The sequence below is a fragment of the Didymella exigua genome, assembly GCF_010094145.1.
Source record: "Didymella exigua CBS 183.55 unplaced genomic scaffold M421scaffold_1, whole genome shotgun sequence".
NCBI classification, from domain to species: Eukaryota; Fungi; Ascomycota; class Dothideomycetes; order Pleosporales; family Didymellaceae; genus Didymella; species Didymella exigua.
In genome coordinates, this window is record NW_022984775.1 from 147,974 (window position 1) to 164,610 (window position 16,637).

The 16,637-nt window shown below is 55.8% G+C and overlaps 7 protein-coding genes across 7 annotated transcripts in view; 5 read left to right on the forward strand and 2 right to left on the reverse strand.

Moving 5' to 3' along the window:
* Positions 1 to 90: 90 nt before the first annotated feature.
* M421DRAFT_96922 (MFS general substrate transporter) lies at positions 91 to 3,894 on the reverse strand (the record flags this gene model as incomplete). The annotated part of the gene is made up of 5 exons (XM_033598440.1): positions 91 to 1,104; positions 1,157 to 1,662; positions 2,023 to 2,027; positions 2,517 to 3,183; positions 3,246 to 3,894. 5 exons carry the CDS (start codon positions 3,892 to 3,894, stop codon positions 91 to 93), a joined length of 2,841 nt encoding a protein of 946 aa, XP_033454105.1.
* A 1,615-nt stretch (positions 3,895 to 5,509) lies between these two features.
* M421DRAFT_414910 (aromatic ring-opening dioxygenase family protein) lies at positions 5,510 to 6,879 on the forward strand. Its single transcript, XM_033590499.1, has one exon. The coding sequence runs from the start codon at positions 5,747 to 5,749 to the stop codon at positions 6,617 to 6,619; it is 873 nt and encodes a 290-aa protein (XP_033454106.1). The 5' UTR covers positions 5,510 to 5,746; the 3' UTR covers positions 6,620 to 6,879.
* Positions 6,880 to 6,918: 39 nt separating this feature from the next.
* On the reverse strand, positions 6,919 to 8,145 carry M421DRAFT_50024 (uncharacterized protein; the record flags this gene model as incomplete). The annotated part of the gene is made up of 1 exon (XM_033594791.1): positions 6,919 to 8,145. The coding sequence occupies one exon, from the start codon at positions 8,143 to 8,145 to the stop codon at positions 6,919 to 6,921; it is 1,227 nt and encodes a 408-aa protein (XP_033454107.1).
* A 468-nt stretch (positions 8,146 to 8,613) lies between these two features.
* Positions 8,614 to 9,778, forward strand: M421DRAFT_414912 (cupin domain-containing protein). Its single transcript, XM_033590500.1, has one exon. It carries the CDS (start codon positions 8,978 to 8,980, stop codon positions 9,536 to 9,538), a length of 561 nt encoding a protein of 186 aa, XP_033454108.1. The 5' UTR covers positions 8,614 to 8,977; the 3' UTR covers positions 9,539 to 9,778.
* Positions 9,779 to 10,005: 227 nt separating this feature from the next.
* On the forward strand, positions 10,006 to 11,959 carry M421DRAFT_50390 (X-Pro dipeptidyl-peptidase protein; the record flags this gene model as incomplete). Its single annotated transcript, XM_033594820.1, has 3 exons — positions 10,006 to 10,220; positions 10,307 to 10,711; positions 10,771 to 11,959. 3 exons carry the CDS (start codon positions 10,006 to 10,008, stop codon positions 11,957 to 11,959), a joined length of 1,809 nt encoding a protein of 602 aa, XP_033454109.1.
* Positions 11,960 to 12,363: 404 nt separating this feature from the next.
* On the forward strand, positions 12,364 to 13,299 carry M421DRAFT_414914 (uncharacterized protein). Its single transcript, XM_033590501.1, has one exon. The coding sequence runs from the start codon at positions 12,707 to 12,709 to the stop codon at positions 12,887 to 12,889; it is 183 nt and encodes a 60-aa protein (XP_033454110.1). The 5' UTR covers positions 12,364 to 12,706; the 3' UTR covers positions 12,890 to 13,299.
* Positions 13,300 to 13,714: 415 nt separating this feature from the next.
* The window catches only part of M421DRAFT_50613 (uncharacterized protein), a gene marked incomplete at both ends in the record, with an annotated part of 4,668 nt that continues 1,745 nt past the window's right edge, over positions 13,715 to 16,637 (forward strand). Inside the window, 5 exons of the mRNA XM_033594846.1 lie at positions 13,715 to 14,582; positions 14,639 to 14,812; positions 14,863 to 14,887; positions 14,942 to 15,529; positions 15,586 to 16,588. Of these exons, the coding sequence (XP_033454111.1) occupies positions 13,715 to 14,582; positions 14,639 to 14,812; positions 14,863 to 14,887; positions 14,942 to 15,529; positions 15,586 to 16,588 (2,658 nt within the window). The remainder of the gene's footprint in view (positions 14,583 to 14,638; positions 14,813 to 14,862; positions 14,888 to 14,941; positions 15,530 to 15,585; positions 16,589 to 16,637) is intronic.

Below are 16,637 nucleotides of genomic sequence, written 5' to 3' on the forward strand. Positions count from 1 at the left end.
TTGATGAGTTCAGAGCTTCCATTAAGCAGCGAATCTATAACGCGTTCTAGCAGTCCACACGGACAGGGCATCATCCCGGAGGTAGCACGCTTACTGTGCCGTACCCTCAGGGACCCACTTGGCCGTCCAGATCCTCAGTCTCTTTCCCCAGATCAAAATTGGGATCGTCATCAGCGCAAAGAATCCCATCAGCATGCCGAAAATGCCAAATGGCTCCGCTGCACCTCTGTGCTGCACCCAATCGCCCACGAAGAAGGTCCAGGCGAACGACACAATAGCCCTGGAGCTCGTGACGGCTACAAAACAGTCTCCCGCAATGCTGGTGTACGACTCGATCAGGTAGTTGAAGCCCACGGATGGGGCCTGCATGAGCCCGAAGGACACCATGCCGAGTCCGAACTGCAGACCGACCCAGCCAGTCGGGCTGGGGTTCTGCGCGACAAAGCCGAAGACCAGGGAACCGGCTGTAGCAATGAAGAGCGCGGGCAGAGCGGTGACAAGACGGGCTTCGGGCTCGGCGTAGCCGTGGGCGTCCTTCGCTGCGTTGCGCTTCGTCGTCCAGTCGGCGATGAAGTACGTGTAGATGCAGCCCAGCAGCGCGCCGATGATGCCACCGATGTTGATGAGGCCGACGTCCTTGCCCCACAGGTACGGAGGTGCGGCCACGAGCTGGGGACCAATCGTGCTGATCGTCACGACCAGACCGACGAGGCCGGCGTACCAGGCTGAGATGAGCCAGACGCCGGGGAGGCGCATTGCCTTGTATGGAGCGATGAATTTGTGGCCGATACCGGGACGGTAAGTGATGAGTCTGAGAGACTTGATGTACGAGTAGGAAGGGTATGAGGAAGGGGGCGGCTGGGCGGCCGAAAAGTGTTCCTTCTTCTCAATGTGGTCCTTTCCGTCATCGGCTTCGAGGTCGTGGAGGTACTGCGGTCGGTCGAAAAGCGTCTCGGCTTGGAAGACGAGGCAGAGAACGAAGGTAATGGAGGACAGAAGCACATTCATCCAGTGGATCCAGACGAGGCCCATGGATGCAACGATGTAGCCGCCAGCAATACCGCCCACGAGTGAGCCAAGCGACAAGAAAACGGTGTAAATGGCCTGAGTGATGTCAGCATTGTGATCTCCAGCAATCTCTTTTCGATGCACTCACCATCGCACGTCCGCGCTGATGCACAAAGAAAATCTCTCCGACCACATCAGGAGAGACGGCGTCTGCAGGTCCTCCTCCAATACCCATGACCAAACGCGCTACCAGGAGGCTGTTGAAGTTTGTGGTCAAGCCTGCCCACATGCTCGAAAGTACAAGGAGCAAAAGACTGCCAAGGACAACAGGTCGGCGTCCGAACGTGTTCGCCAAAGGCACCCACCATAGATTGGAGAAACCCATCATTAAGATGTTGACGGCGACGAGATAGGTGAGGTGCGAGAACGGTTTGGGTGGCAGGCCGAAGATTGGCGAAGCGGCGTAGATTGGCAGCGCGCTGGAGAGCGAGGAACTCGTCACGTTGACTACAAAAGGGTGTAGAGACATGCAGAATAGCATGGCCATCTTCCGCCACATGGGCAGGTTCAGGGGATCCGCAGGGTCTGCAGACGGCTGCGGAACAAGACGGATCTCATCGTGGTTTTGCTGTGATGCGGTCCATTCGAGATGTTCTGAGAAGCGTCAGTGAGATGCGTGATGACAAGGGATGAAACTACTCACCGACAAGAGTTGTTGTGCCAGGTGGTGTAGCATCCCTCACCTCATCCTTAGACAAGGCGAATGCCGCACTGAAAGACGACATTTCGTGCGACGATGAAAGTCCTTTGGGATCGCTGCTATTGTCGCGACTTTCGAAAACTGGCGAGACGGACGTTGTGCGGTGTCAATGTGCCATCCAGATTATATAGGTACATGAATCTGCGTTGGCGTCTTCCAGGTGGCAGACCGTGTTCGGTCGCATTGCAGCGAATAAGCATCCGTCTCGGGCTCATTTCATTGGTTGAGATGAAGCGTGCATGGACTCAATCTACCCCAGCTTAGAGGGCTGTTTCGTGGGGATGATTGGGGTTGTCCGATGTGGGGGACACTGTCCGCTGTCGGCCGAAGACCAAGACAAGGAAGATAGGCGGGCTCAATCCGAAAACATCTGCCGCTATGAAAAGACGACCAATAGTGGCCAAGCGCTGCATCTGATTCGTACGAGAGACCCGAAACTCTGGAACGTGAATCTGGGGCTAGTTGTTGTACGCGCGGAAGTGGATACCTATTTGCGACTCGAGCGTACCTACGGTGTCCATATCTGTAGCCGAGCAGCACAGGGAATCATCGGAGTCCCGGTCGTAATCCCTCCAGCAGTTGTACCAGGTTGCCTACGAGTGGCGGGCATGACCCTTCAACAGACTCATAAGGTGCCTGTAGGAGCTGGACTAGGCCATCCATGACCTCACTCACATTGCTTAGTTGGATTGCGTCCTTCGATCTCGCCGTCCAAATTGACGGCAACCCTCGATCCAGTGTAATGAACCTTCGTGCGCTGAGATTGTCGTCGCTATTGAGCACCACTATTGCGTGGACGCCTTCACCAGGTGGAGACTTTTCTGCAGCAGATCGCTTCAAGAATCCGTAGAGCCACAGTATGAGCCCTGCGTGATAGATGGCGATCGCATTGTAGTTGCACAACAGTCCCTTCGGAAGGGCCTCAGCAGCACGAAGTATCTGGCCAGCATGCCAAAGAGCCTGACGGGCTTGAACAGTCTTGGTCCAGTCGCGCAAGGAAGGATAGACGGATCGCGCCTCTTCCTGACCCTCTATTCCAGCAAAGAGCTGGATATCGTCCAAAGGAGCGTTGAGATGTATTAGCATAAGTTGCATGGTGATCTCCACAGTTTTGGTCATTGGTGGGCTGCTAACGTGGAAGTCGTCGATCTGCTTCGTAAGTTCCTGGTAGCGGGACGACAGGATTAGACTGTTGTGTCCCTTAGCGGGTGATCGCGCCCCAAGGGAGCTCATCTGCCGGAACTCCCAGACCAAGCCCCACACCATGTGCAGGTAGGTGGTGCTAGCATTATCATGTTGGGCCAGGTGGTCGAGATCGAGGAGGCAGTCGATAGCCGATGGACGCTTACCAGGGTTCCAAGTGCTCTCCAGGTAAGCGGCCTTCCAGACACTTGCCGACTTCGCCAACCAGAGATCTATCAAGTGTCAGCCAGGAGCATCTGGTAGGCGTGAGCGGAGGATCGTGGAGGGCACTTACGGTTCGAGCTGGGCAAGGGAAGATGCATCTCCGAATATGCCATCAACGGCGGTTTGAGCAGCGCCATCGATGACTGTCTGTCAAGCTCAAAGACGCGATAGATGAGGCGAAGGTATGACTCTTGATGCACCCACTCTTGCCACTTCGCTTCCAGAGCCGCCCCCTCTTCTTCCGCAGAAAGAGCTATTTCCTTCCATGTCGACCGTCGCAGCCTGCCTCCCCGCCGAATCATGGTTACAAGTGGTTGGAGAAAGCTCTCAGCGATCTCCATTTTGCGACTTACACCGCTCCACATACCAACGATTAATTGCAGGAGAAACGTCCTTACATGCTGAAGGTCTCTGATTGCAGAGTTGTCTTCTTCAAAAGACTTTGCCTGACCCATGCGAGCAGCTTCATGCAGAGCGAATCCCAGCTTTCGGAGTGGCACGTCTGGTGTCGAGGCAGCTCCTGCTGAGATAATGCAAGCAAGCAGCTCTGGGCTCAATTTGGCCAAGGACAGGGTTGGGAGATGGAACCAGGACTGCACGTCGAGGGCAGGTGATGTCAGAAAGAATTGTATGAGACCGTCCAACAGCTCCACGCTCGGGAACGCAGACGCTATACGTTTGACGTTCTCGGGGCTGCATGTGCCTAGGACCAGGGCCATGACTCTGTCACGGCTCACACGACCTAACCTTTCGTTGAGTGCACGATGTTGCGGAAGATGCGCTCGGCGATTGTCGTCTTTGTCAGAATCTGGAAATGCGAGGTTCGATTGCTCCATTGCGCTGTGGTCCTTGTCTCGACGTGGCATGTAACGCCAAATGCTTTGCTTGAAAGCTTCGGCGCGGACTGGCACACTGTCGCTATCCAGAGGCTGCTGCTCAAGCCCTTGAGTATCTGTCGAAGGTGTTTCAGCAGTGAATGGCACTTGAAAATTATATTGGTCAAGTAATCCGAGATCAAGATCCGTAAGGCCGACATCCATGTCGAAATTGAGATCCATGATACCTCGTGGTGCAGCATGGCCAGGAAGGAAGGACTCAAAGGGTGGCATATTGCGAAAGTAGTCTGGCAGGAAAGGATCAATGCTCGGAGTGTCATCAAAGTTAGATATTGTGTTGTCGAAGAATGCCAACGATGGACTGTCCGTACCGGTGTAGAGCTGGTCCATGGCTAATGTGCCTGGGCCCTGCTTGGTATTGTTGAAGGCACGCATTGATCGTTCATGTCCAGTCGAGTGCGACATACTCGAAGGTGTCATCGGAGCGATCGGTACCGACGCGTGGAGGAAGTTCGCGTTTACTTTGTCGCCATCACTTAGTTGTGGCGCTGGGTTTTGACTGCTTTCCGGCATCGATGGTGCATAGTCGTATCCATTCGACAAGTCAAGCAGATCCTGCGCGGCATGCACAGCATCAAGCTCGTTGATCTCGCTGGATTCGGCTAAGAAGGCATCTGGTACCTTGCAAGGTATGTCCTTCTTCCTACAACGACTGCATGGCTTCTCGTCTTCGCAGCGAAGATGGCTTTGAGAGCAAGCCTCGCACGCTTGTATGACTCGCGTGTCACGGGCGATCTCTCGCTTTTGGCGCTTGGCAGCAGTATCGGAGTTGTGGTTCGTTACATGCCTCTTGAGTAGGTCTCTGTACGAGAGTCAATATGGCAAGATCTTTCGGATAATGGACGCTGATGAGGGGAACCACGCACATCCTAGCAAAACCCTTTGAGCAAACAGGACAGACGTATGGTTTCTGTCGCGTATCTAAGAACAAGGGTCAGCGATAAGTGAGCGAAAGGAGATTGTGTATGTAGAGACTGTGCGATGTTGCTGACGAGGCGCTTCACAATTGGAGAAGCCTTGCTAAACAGATAATAACAATACGGGCTTCACGCCACCACAGAACATGCAAACATTCTCATTCGGTAATAATTGTGAGATGCACGAAGATACGTACGCGCTCGGACGTGTCGCGTGAGATGATCTGCTCTGGTGAACGACCTCTTGCACGTGCTGCACTGGAAAAGCCTCTGAGGCTCCGAATCGGGTATAGCGACAGTCAATTGTCCCTGTGATGGTGTCGTATTCGCCTGCATTGCAAGTGCATCGAACGACAATGGCTTCGGGAGAGCCAGGTGGAGGAGAATCTGGGGAAGGCTGGGTTGTGGGGAGTGTTAGAGCCAAAGCATGCGCGGCACCGGCACCGTGCGGCAACGAAATGAGACCGAGGCCTCCGTGGCTCCCCCACATTACGAGACTCGAGCCTTCGTCCATCACTCAGCTTTCTGCTGAAAATGTGCCCGAACACCGAGCCTGTGGGCTCACTTGGCCTGTATCTGTTCGTATCTCGACGACCAAATACGGGAATTCCGGCATTTGCGTCAGAACACAGCATTGCCTATTCCAGCGTTGACTTGATCCACGCAAACTGCGCCTATCTCAACAGCATCCAGGATTCGCCATCCTATATCATTCTCAAAGGATATTGAGAGTTCCCAGACGGCACAAAGCTGTGACCATGACGGTCCCGCCAGTCCACTTCTTCTCCCATGGTTCAACCATGATGCTGGGCGAAGAAACGCGCTCAGCAGACTATTGGAAAGCCTGTGGCGACGAAGCACTCCGCCACGGCATCAAAGGCATCATCATGATGGGCGCCCATTGGGACGCACGGGGCGTGAACCGTATTGATGTAGCAACGAACCCCCAACCCAATAAATCCCCGGTCGCCTACGTGCACCCCAGCAAATACGTCGACTACAAGCTGGTCCCCGACCTGCCCACGGGCAAGAAATGCATCGCAGCGCTCCGAGACAAGGGCATCGATGCGCGCCCAAACGACAAGTTCGATTGGATCCACGACACGTATCTCATCCTGATCCGGATGTTTCCCTCCAAGTGTCCGCCGACAACAATCATCAGCATGAACGGGCGCTTCGATCCGCACCTGCATGCGCGTGTGGGTAGCATCGTCGCGCCGTTCCGCGAAGAAGGGTACCTCATTATCGGCACCGGCGGCGCGGTGCACAATCTGTACCGCAATCACTGGGGCCAGATGCTTAAATACTCGGACAACCTGGCCCAGCCGTATCCGCCCGAGGCAGCGATGCTCGAGTTTCGGCAGAGCGTGGAAGATGTGTTTGTTAGGAGCTGCAGGAAGGGCGCGCCGAAGGGAGCTGTCACGAGGGGGGTGACGAGGCTGATGAAGCACCCAATGTACAGAGATGCGCATGCGACAGATGATCACTTTATGGCTGCGTGCTTCGTTGCTGGCGTGGTGGACGCGAGTCCGAGGCGTGGAGAGGAGTGTGTGCTTGGGGCTGAGGATTGGGAGTTGGTCAACATGTGCAACAGTCAGTTTACGGTTGGACGGTGGGCTCAGAAGGCTTGAATGTTTGAGTGCATCTGGCGTTTGTTTTCGCTACTATAACTACCATACGTCGGTTCTCGTCTTTTTCGGAAGATTCGATGGACTGCAGTTATTAGATCACATCGAGCCGCTGGAGGAACGCGTATTACAAACCAGAGCTGTATTTCAACCAGCCTGTCCAACTAGTCGTAGTACAGACATACGGCTACAGGACACGGCTGTGTGTTGCAGGAAGTAAGAGTAAATAGCTGATACAATGGCTGTACGTGCAGTTGGACACGCTGACGCCCTCAACCTTTTCGATTTGAAACCCGACTCGACTATCTATTCTTCCTCGCAGGCTTCACAACACCAACACACGCCCCAAACCCAACACCCATACTCCCGTTTCCAACGACAGCTTCATACGTCACCTCATCGCCATCCGCAAGATACCTGAGCTCACTCCCATCGTTCAGCTTACTGGCCTTCCTCCCGTTCGTCGTCAACTCAAGCAAGCATCCATGCTGATGCCCCTCCTCTCCACTGACCGTGCCGCTAGCGATGAGATCGCCGGTCCGCAGTCCACACCCGCCGATGGTGTGGTGGGCAAGCATGTGTCTGAACGTCCAATACATCGTGTCAAACCCGACGCGACACGTCTGCGTCGCTGTCCCACCCCGCGTGATTGACCCGGTGAGCTGGATGTCGTAGTTGACGGCCGCCGTATCGTGCAGAAACGGCGCAACGGGTCCCATGCGCTCCGGAGCCGGGACTTGATGCGTGCTCAAGGCTTCGAGCGTGACGATCCACGGCGACACGCTGGTGCCGAAGTTCTTCCCGTTGAACGGGCCCAGGGGGTTCATCTCCAGCCCCTGGATATCGCGCGCACTCCAGTCGTTGACAAGCAGCAAGCCGAAGATGTGTTGGTCCGCATCCTGTGCGTTCAGGTAAGTGCCAGCCTCCACGGGGCGGCCTACGATCGCGCCGATTTCCAGTTCGTAGTCTAGAGCCCGACTGGCGCCGAAGATGATGTTCTTCTCTGTCGCGGCGTGGTCTTCGATGTATTGACCGAGCGGGCGTGTGATGGGCGTCCCGCTGATGGCGATCGTGGAGCACCGCCCCGCGTAGCCGACGGGGTACTTGTGGAATGCGGGTGGGAAAGATCGGACGCCCGTTATTGCTTCACCGGCATTGAGGACGTGGTTTGCGCTGGCGGAGTAGTCGGTGAAGTCGCCGATTGCGACGGGCAAGTGGAGAGTCACGTCTCTGATGTTCTCTGACGAAGAGGTGTGGATCTTGTTCTTGTACGCATTTTGAATGGCGGTGCGGACGTGACTTTGCACTTCTTGGAGTTGTGCAGCGAATGCATTGAGTATTGGCTGGGAGAAGAGAGTTGGTAGGTCTGCGCCGATTGATTTGAAAGACTCGTGGCTCGCGAGCTCAGTGAGGAAGATGACGTCGTCGCCGATTCTAGTCGCGGCTTGCGGTTGTGGTCTCTTGGCCGAGCTTGCAATGCCATAGGGAATGTTGTTGATGCCGAAGTGCGATGTGTATGCGTCCGCCATCTTGAGCTGTATCTGCAGTCGCCTCGAGCAGGGTTTGGGCCAGGATGAGAGTGTACGTTGTATTGATCAACCAAGATCTCGACACAAGCCTCAAAAACAATTCGCTGTTGTCAAAGTCCATTCGAGTCGTCGGTAAGCAATTTCACATGTACGCGTCTCGATGGTGAGCACATTTCAGACAAATCTCCCTCCACATCGCGAGGTCTGCGGGGCCCGGATCGCAGCTTTGGCGGGCAGCACCTTCACGTCTTGTCCAAGCGGCAGACAGGGGCTTGCGCTCTGCTGTGACATCATTTGGTACGACGCTTGTTTCGACGCAGTTCTGTGGTGTTGATGAGGATGCTCGAAGTCGCTCTTCATCGGGAGGCTGTGGACTAGGTCGAGAACGGCAAGGCTCTTTTCTTATCGATTATGTCCCTTTATCCACCACCCGGGCAGCGTCGTCCACTCTCTCCTCTCTGACGTCAGCAACGTTATTGACAAAGCCCTAAATCAGAGCGCGAGAACAGTAGCGTCCTACCGCTGCATTGCCATGTAGCAGGCACGCAATGCCATGTAGCAGGCACGCCACTGCACCTGAGGGCCGCAGAGGCCGACACTGCAGTTGCTGAAACGGACCCTGAAGGGGATGCCGGCCCTCCACATCGGGAGGTGTCATGGCCGGGACAAGGCAATTGATTCCACAAAGTAGGTATCTGTACTGGCAAGACTCACATTCCCACGCATCGCTCTGTTCACTCGAAGCATCGATCCCACATCCTCACCACCGTCACCACCGTCACCACCACCACCATCACCACCATCACCACCATCACCACGACGACAAGCAACCATGTCCTCCCGCCCGGAACTCGCCAACAAGCTCCCCAGCCTAAAGCGCTTCATCACAACGCACAACCCGGCGACAAAACAAGCAGTCTTCTCCTCCGCGCTCGACGAGACGGTGAAGTGGGATGCCATCCCCGGTGCCACCTTCGGCCTCCCCTACGTGACCAAAGGGCACCCGGTGGACCTGACCAACGACGCAGACATCGCCGTGTACACGCCTTTCCTCGAGAAAGCGCCCGGGCTCGTGACCTCGGGCGGCACGGTGCTGCGGTTCGTGGACATGCAGCCCGGCGCTACGTCGCCGATGCACCGCACGGTGTCGCTGGACTACGGGGTCGTGATCGAGGGCGAGGTCGAGCTGGTGCTTGACTCGGGCGAGACGCGGGTGCTGCGGCGCGGCGACGTGGCCGTGCAGAGGGGCACGATGCATGCGTGGAGGAATCTGAGCGGGGACAAGTGGGCGCGCATGATGTACGTGCTGCAGGAGAGCAGGCCGGTGGAGATTGATGGCGAGACGTTGGGGGAGGACTATGGGACTATGGAGGGGGTTCCTGCGTCGCGTTGAGTTTGATTTGCATGTCACTGGATGATTTCCGTGTTACGGAATGGTTTCCGTGTTACTGAATGATTTCCGTGTTACTGAATGATTTCCATGTTACTGAATGATTTCCGTGTTACTGAATGATTTCCATGTTACTGAATGATTTCCGTGTTACTGAATGATTTCCGTGTTACTGAATGGTTTCCATGCTAGCACTCGATCTGCCATCGTACACCCCCCGTGCAAACCAACGCCAGCAACAGTCCCTTGACTGTGTGATGCAGAAACCAACAAGCCCGCCTGCTCTATCCCCCCAGTGCACGACACCCGCACGACGCCCTCAGCATCCCCGCGGCCAGCCCAGGGCTCCGAAGTGGGCCCCCACATCCCGATACCCTACCCGAATCTCCGCAAGTCCAATATATACAGCCCAGCAGACGTGTGTGTGTGTGTGTGTGTCCTCGCATCACAGCACACGCGCCACCGCCAACATGTCGTCCTCGCAGCTGGAAGTCAAGAACGCACACACAATCGACGCAACCACTTACCCCTACATTTTCGAGTCGAACGCCTCAGTCGCGCTGAAAACGGGCGCGTCGGGCGTGGTGAGGGTGAATGTGTACCGCCCCAAGTCGACAGAGGAGGGGGCCAAGCTGCCCGTGCTCGTCACATATGGGCCGTACGGGAAGGACATCCACTACAAAGAGTACGTACCCCACCTCACCGCTGGACGTCTCCTCGCCGCTGGACGTTTCCTCGCCGCTGGACGTTTCCTCGCCATGGCGCTGACAGCGCCAGTTTCCACGCCAAGTCGTACGCAGAGGTCAATCCAGAGCACCACTCGGCGCACTCGGCGTGGGAGACGCCGGACCCGGGGTTCTGGACGCGGCACGGGTACGTGGTTGTGCGCGCAGACGAGCGCGGGCTGGGCCAGTCGCCGGGGGTGCTGGATACCATGTCGCGGGGCACGAGCGAGTGTTTCTTCGACGTGGTGGAGTGGGCGGCGGAGCAGGCGTGGTCGTCGGGCAAAGTCGGCTTGCTGGGGATTAGTTACTACGCGGGCTCGCAGTGGCGGGTTGCTGCGCGGCGGCCCAAGGGGCTGGCGGCCATAGTGCCGTGGGAGGGCATGAGTGATTACTACCGTGATCGGTGCAGGCATGGGGGGATTCTGAGCAACAAGTTCATCGACTTCTGGTGGTGAGTGCGGCGGGCGTGCTCGGAGCGGAGACGCACGTGCATGGCTGACGAGCAACTAGGAATCGCCAGGTCATCACGAACCAGTACGGGCGGCCCGGGCGCGCAGCACGCAACTGGGGCCCGGACACGGTCGACGGCGACCTGTCCGAGGAGGCGCTGGCGCAGAACCGGCGCGACCAGACGGTCGACACGGCCGCGTCGCGGTTCCGCGACGAGCCCTACTATGCCAGCAAGGAGTACGACATGGGCGACATCCAGGTGCCGCTGCTGTCGGTGGGCAACTGGGGCGGGATCCTGCTGCACCTGCGCGGCAACATTGAGGGGTTCGCGCACGCGGGGTCCGAGTTCAAGTACCTGCGCCTGATCACGGGACGGCACGACCTGCCGTTCTTCTACAACGAGGAGGTCGACGTGCAGCGCAGCTTCCTGGACGCGTTCCTCAAGGGCGACGACCGCGTCGGGTGGTCGGTCAAGGGCAAGCTGCCGGCCGTCGACCTGGTGCTGCGCAAGGGCGACGTCGGCGTCGACGACGCGGCCGCCGAGCGAGCGTACGAGCGCCGCGCCGAGAACGAGTGGCCCATTGCGCGCACGCGGTACACGGCGTTTTACCTCACGCCCGCGGCGACGCTGACGCGCTCACCGCCTATGGTACCGCGCGCGGCGAAGCTGTCCTACGAGGCGCTGGGCACGCTGGCGTCGCCGAAGCTGCTGCAGTTCCGCACGGCGCCGTTCGCCGACGAGACGGAGATCACGGGGCACATTGTTGCGCACCTCAACGTGTCGCTGTCGGCGCACGCCGCGCGCTCGACGCCGGCGGACATTGATCTGTTCCTGACGCTGCGCTACATGTCGCCCGCGGGGAACGAGGTGCACTACACGGGCACAGCCGGCGATCCCGTGCCGCTCGCCAAGGGCTGGCTGCGCGTCAGTCTGCGCAAGACGAACCCGGCGCACCCGAAGCACCGCGCCTACCTGCCGCACCGTGACTACTTCAGCACCGACGTGCAGCCTGTGATTCCGGGCGACGTCTATGCCGTCGACGTCGAGGTGTGGCCGACGAACGTGGTCGTGGAGAAGGGCGGCAGCATCGTGCTCGAGGTGAGCAGCGGGGACACGCAGGGGAGTGGCATTTTCCAGCACGACCACCCAGAGGACCGCAGCGAGGCCAGGTTTGCGGGGTGGAACCATGTGCATTTTGGCGACCAGTTCGTGAACTACGTCACCCTGCCCATTGTGCCGCCGAAGTAGTCGACAGGTTAGAATAGTCGACAAATGAGGCTAGTCGACCAATTAGAATAGGCGACCAATTAGAGTAGGCGACCAATTAGAGTAGGGGACCAATTAGAGTAGGTGACCAATTAGAGTAGGTGACCAATTAGAGTAGGTGACCAATTAGAGTAGGGGACCAATTAGAGTAGGTGACCAATTAGAGTAGGTGACCAATTAGAATAGGCGACAAATTAGAATAGTCGACAAGTCAGAATAGTCGACCAATTAGAACAGTCGACAAGTCAACAGATTAGAACAAGCTGCGTCCCTAGGTGGAGAGACACTATGTTGCGAGACAGATTCACGGTTCGGGCCTTTGGAGTGGCTCCCTTGCAAGCTTGTCAAGCCGTACTTGACACATCACCATTCTCCAGCTATCACACATCACCGTTCTCCAGCTATCAACCATCAAGATCGCCGTGGTGTTGGCCATTGTATTGATCACTTCGTCAACGTCGTCAGTCGACTCTCCAACGATTACTCCCTGTCCTCATGTGGCTCAGACGGCTCCTTGGGCATTCAGAGGGTCAGATGGAAGCGCAATGGTAAGAACTGGGCTCGAGGATTTGAGATCCGTCATCCAGAAACAGAAGCGAGAAGAGCCAAGGCGATGGACTGGAACCGCCACGAGAAGAACACACAAGTTACTGGAAGACGGCGCATTGGTTTGAGGTAATTGGGAGGGTGCCGTGCGACCCAGCCATCTCAAAAGAAAACGTATACAACATGGACAAGACAGGCATCATGCTACTGATGCTAGGCTCCGCGAAGGTGCTCGTGGGCAAGGATGACATGCAAGACTACAGAGGTGCGCGCGCAAAGCGTACGATGGTGACCGCTATCAAGTGCATCAGCGGCAATGGTGAGTATCTCACCTCAGTAATCATCTGGCCCGCTACCACTCACTGAAGCAACTGGACTACGTTCCACACCCCTGGATGCCAGTGTGCGTGCTCAGAGTTTGGGTACACCGACTCCTTCATCAGCTTGCGATGACTCAAGCGTATCTTTGACCCTGAGACTAGGGAGCGAATGGAGAGCTCCAGTAGCGCGAATTTACTAGGAGATGGCACGCCACTTTGTGTAGAGCGAGAAGTGGAGCCTGTGTTGGCGTAGGCTAGACTGCCCTTCTGTGGCTGGGCAGTATCAACGCGGTGGAGTCGTTTGAAGTGCATTTTGTAGGGTTCGTCTTTGTCAGAGGCACGCTCGCATCAATGACAAGGGTAGGCAATGACAAGGGTAGGCAGACTCAAGAATAGGGGCAGTTGCGATTCAGTGGGTGCAAAGCGTGTAAACACAGTCTTGTACATGGTGTGCGCCGCTGGCATTTTGTTGTACGAGACTGTGTCGTGGGTGTATAGTGCTCAAGTAGTTGTGTGATGGTGGTGGTGACAGCTGTCTTTCGCTGCGTCTACACCGTAATGCGGCGGCACACAGACCCCAAGGCCACTAAATTTAAAAAAAAAAAAGTGTCACTAGCATGCTGCACGGACGCTTTGATGTGCTATTCAACAGAAACGCGCGATTCACTTCCGATTCTTCTCATGGCAAGCTGACCACAGACGCCAGCCGTGCATGTTGTAGTTGCCTTGCAGGACGATGCAGCAAGAGGCGCAGCCGGCTACGCCTCGAGCCTACCCCGCGACTTCGCAAATCTCTTGCAGGCCCAACATTCTTCCGTACAAGACAGTGCATACCTGACGTGGTCCCCCGGACCTGCGACTTTGTTGTATGATGCGAAGACGAGACCGCCTGCAGAATCGCCTACGCGCATTTTTCGCATCGGACATCACCCTTTCACCGCCACTAGCGGCTCCACCCAGCCCTCTTCTGCCACCTGCGCAGCAAACGCCTTCTCTTCCTTCTCCACTACCATCGGCTTCGCCACGCCTGACTACATCAAGCGGAGGTGCATTAGCCTCAGCGACATCGCGCAGCCCACTGTTAGAAGCGGCTCTAACGAAAACACTGGAGAAGCTCCCTGAGGGCGAGAAGGCGGCATTCCTGCAGGCGTCAAAAACCATCGACGAGCGAACCCTGCTGTCAGGCGTAAGGACATACGATGCGGCGCACAAGAGCGAGTCGTCCTTCAGGCCTCACGCTGAGCGTCTCTCGAAGTTTCTAGTCTTGCTCAATAAGTTCACGGCAGGCGTCGCTATAGGCATCCAAGCGAGCCCTGAAGTCTCATCCTTGGTACTCGGCTCAGTCAGGGTCGTCATCGACCTTGCTCTGAACTTCACAATGTACTTCAGCAAGCTGATCGATATGGTCTGCACTTTTGAAGACTACCTGGGTCCTCTTGAGGAGTATGCGCAGGCGGCAGACATCAATCTTGTGGAGAAAACGGTAGTCCGTGCTTACGCGAACGTGGTCGACTTTGGCTGGAAGGCGCGTCGTGTGTTTCTTGATGTCAATGGCGATCAGCGAAAATGGACATCCGTCAGAGCATTCATGCGTCAGCACTGGGAGACGTTTGAGACTGAGTTTGTGTCCATCAAAGGGGATTTGCAGCGCCATCTCGACGTATTGCTACACTCCGTCCAGGCATTGCATTTTGACGTTTCTAGGAAGGCCGAGGAGTCAAGGCTCCGTGAAGAAGAGAGTAAGGCCATCTGTGCCGACGCTGTGCGCGTAGCTATGTCATTGACACGTACCCAGAGAAGGAGAGGTCGGCGTTCCTCGCGTGGGTGTCGAGCATCGATTTTGAGAAAATTCACCAGGACACCTATGCAAAGAAGCACGAACAGACATGCGACTGGCTAACGAGAGAGCCGAAATATCAGCAATGGGTAAACGGCCCCGCCTCGGCCCTCCTGTGGTGCCACGGAAAGCGTAGATAAGCCATCTTCCTTCACAGACGACGATCAGCTGACCACCCGTAGCTGGAATTGGGAAATCTGTGCTCGCGTAGGTGGTTGTCGTTCGTGCTCTGTTCCGCTTCTGATGCTTATCATGCTCTAGGTCAAGCGTCATAGAGGATCTCACAGCTAAGAACGGGCTACGGGAAGATGCTGCTATCGGCTTTGCTTACTACAACTACCAAAACATGCAGTTGAAACAGCTTCACCAGATTGTAGCCGCTTTGGTCAAGCAGCTGTGCCGAAGGAAGGATCGTATACCCCAGAACCTGCTTCAGACAAAGCACGATGGCTTGTCCCCATCTTTGGTGGGTACACAGGAAAGGTTCGTCGCACTTGTTGAAGATCTGTGCCAAGTATTCGTGGTGTTCGACGCTCTGGATGAGTGTCCGGAGCAAGAGCGGGGAGGCATTCTTGCTTTTATCACCAACATAGTAACTGCGCAGATTGGGTGCCACGTCAAGGTATTCGTCACCAGTCGGTACGAAATGGACATCGCCAAAGCCTTTGAAGATAAGCAGATACCCACAATTCAGATTCGAGCCGAGAACGTCGCAGGCGACATAGAAATTTTTGCTCGCAGCCAAGTCGAGAAGCTCCAGGCTGGGCAGCATGGAAAGACGCTTTACATCACTAGCGTCGAACTTAAGGAGAAGGTTATTCAGACGCTCGCTAAGAAGGCAGAAGGCATGTGAGTTTATGGCTTGTGGTCACACCAGAGGATTTTGCAGGCTAAGTGTGAAACAGGTTTCTTTGGGTCAACCTACAGCTAGACAGCCTTTGCCAAGCTAGCAAGGCACAAAAGGATCAGGTTGTGGAAGCTGCGCTGGAAGCCTTACCGCAGGGGTTATCAGACACCTACGTTCAAATACTCGAGCGGATCGAAGTTCAACATCCGTACATGAGGGATCTAGCACTGAATTGTCTAGCTTGGATAATCTACGCCCGAAGACCCCTCAGCACCCGGGAGCTACAGTACGCGCTCGCAATCAATACGAACTGTACAGATCGACAGGACATATCGCTCGACCCGCCACAAGTGATTATCGAGGCTTGCGGCAATTTACTGGAGGAAACCAGCGGCGCAATCCGGCCGATCCACTATACCGTGCAGGAGTTCTTTACACCCACCGTCCGGGGAATGCCGCAACATCCTATGCGAACGCAACTTCTAGACTCAAAATCTGTGCATGAGCGACTGAGCTTAGCGTGTCTTCGGTACATTCATTTGGTGGCATTCGATACACCGGCCGGAGACGCAATCGACCTGTACTACCGACTCCAAGACAACGATCTTGCTGGCTACGCATGTCAAAGCTTTGATTACCATGTTTCAAATTGTGATCCAATTCCCCTCGATGTTGTAGACCAACTGGAGAGACTCTTCCAGCACGACAGTGCGTATCTTGCAGCGATACTGCAGATAAAGATTCTGCAGGATGACTACTACTTAGACAACATTTGGCAACGGTTCAATAAAATGTTCTTTTTGGTAACTCCAGGCACAATTGTGTACAGCACTAGTCTCTACAACATTCCCACTTTAGGCCAACGATGGATCGATCAAACGCCTCCAATGTATGCTTTACACCTCGCAGCCTCCGCAGGGCTGACACATGCAGTCATCCGACTTCTCAAGGGAGGCTGCGACATTGATGAGAGAGACCGGAGCAACAGCACTCCGTTGTACTACACGAGTTTCAATGGTCATCTAGACATTCTTCGGTCACTGCTTGACAAAGGCGCTGAGGTCAACGCGCAGGGTGGATTCTATGGCAACGCACTGCAGGCAGCTTCAG

Excerpts from the sequence above, each read along its gene's own strand:
- M421DRAFT_414912 (XM_033590500.1), top strand. The coding sequence starts at position 8,978 with ATGTCCTCCCGCCCGGAACTCGCCAACAAGCTCCCCAGCCTAAAGCGC.
- M421DRAFT_414910 (XM_033590499.1), top strand. The coding sequence starts at position 5,747 with ATGACGGTCCCGCCAGTCCACTTCTTCTCCCATGGTTCAACCATGATG.
- M421DRAFT_414914 (XM_033590501.1), top strand. The coding sequence starts at position 12,707 with ATGGACAAGACAGGCATCATGCTACTGATGCTAGGCTCCGCGAAGGTG.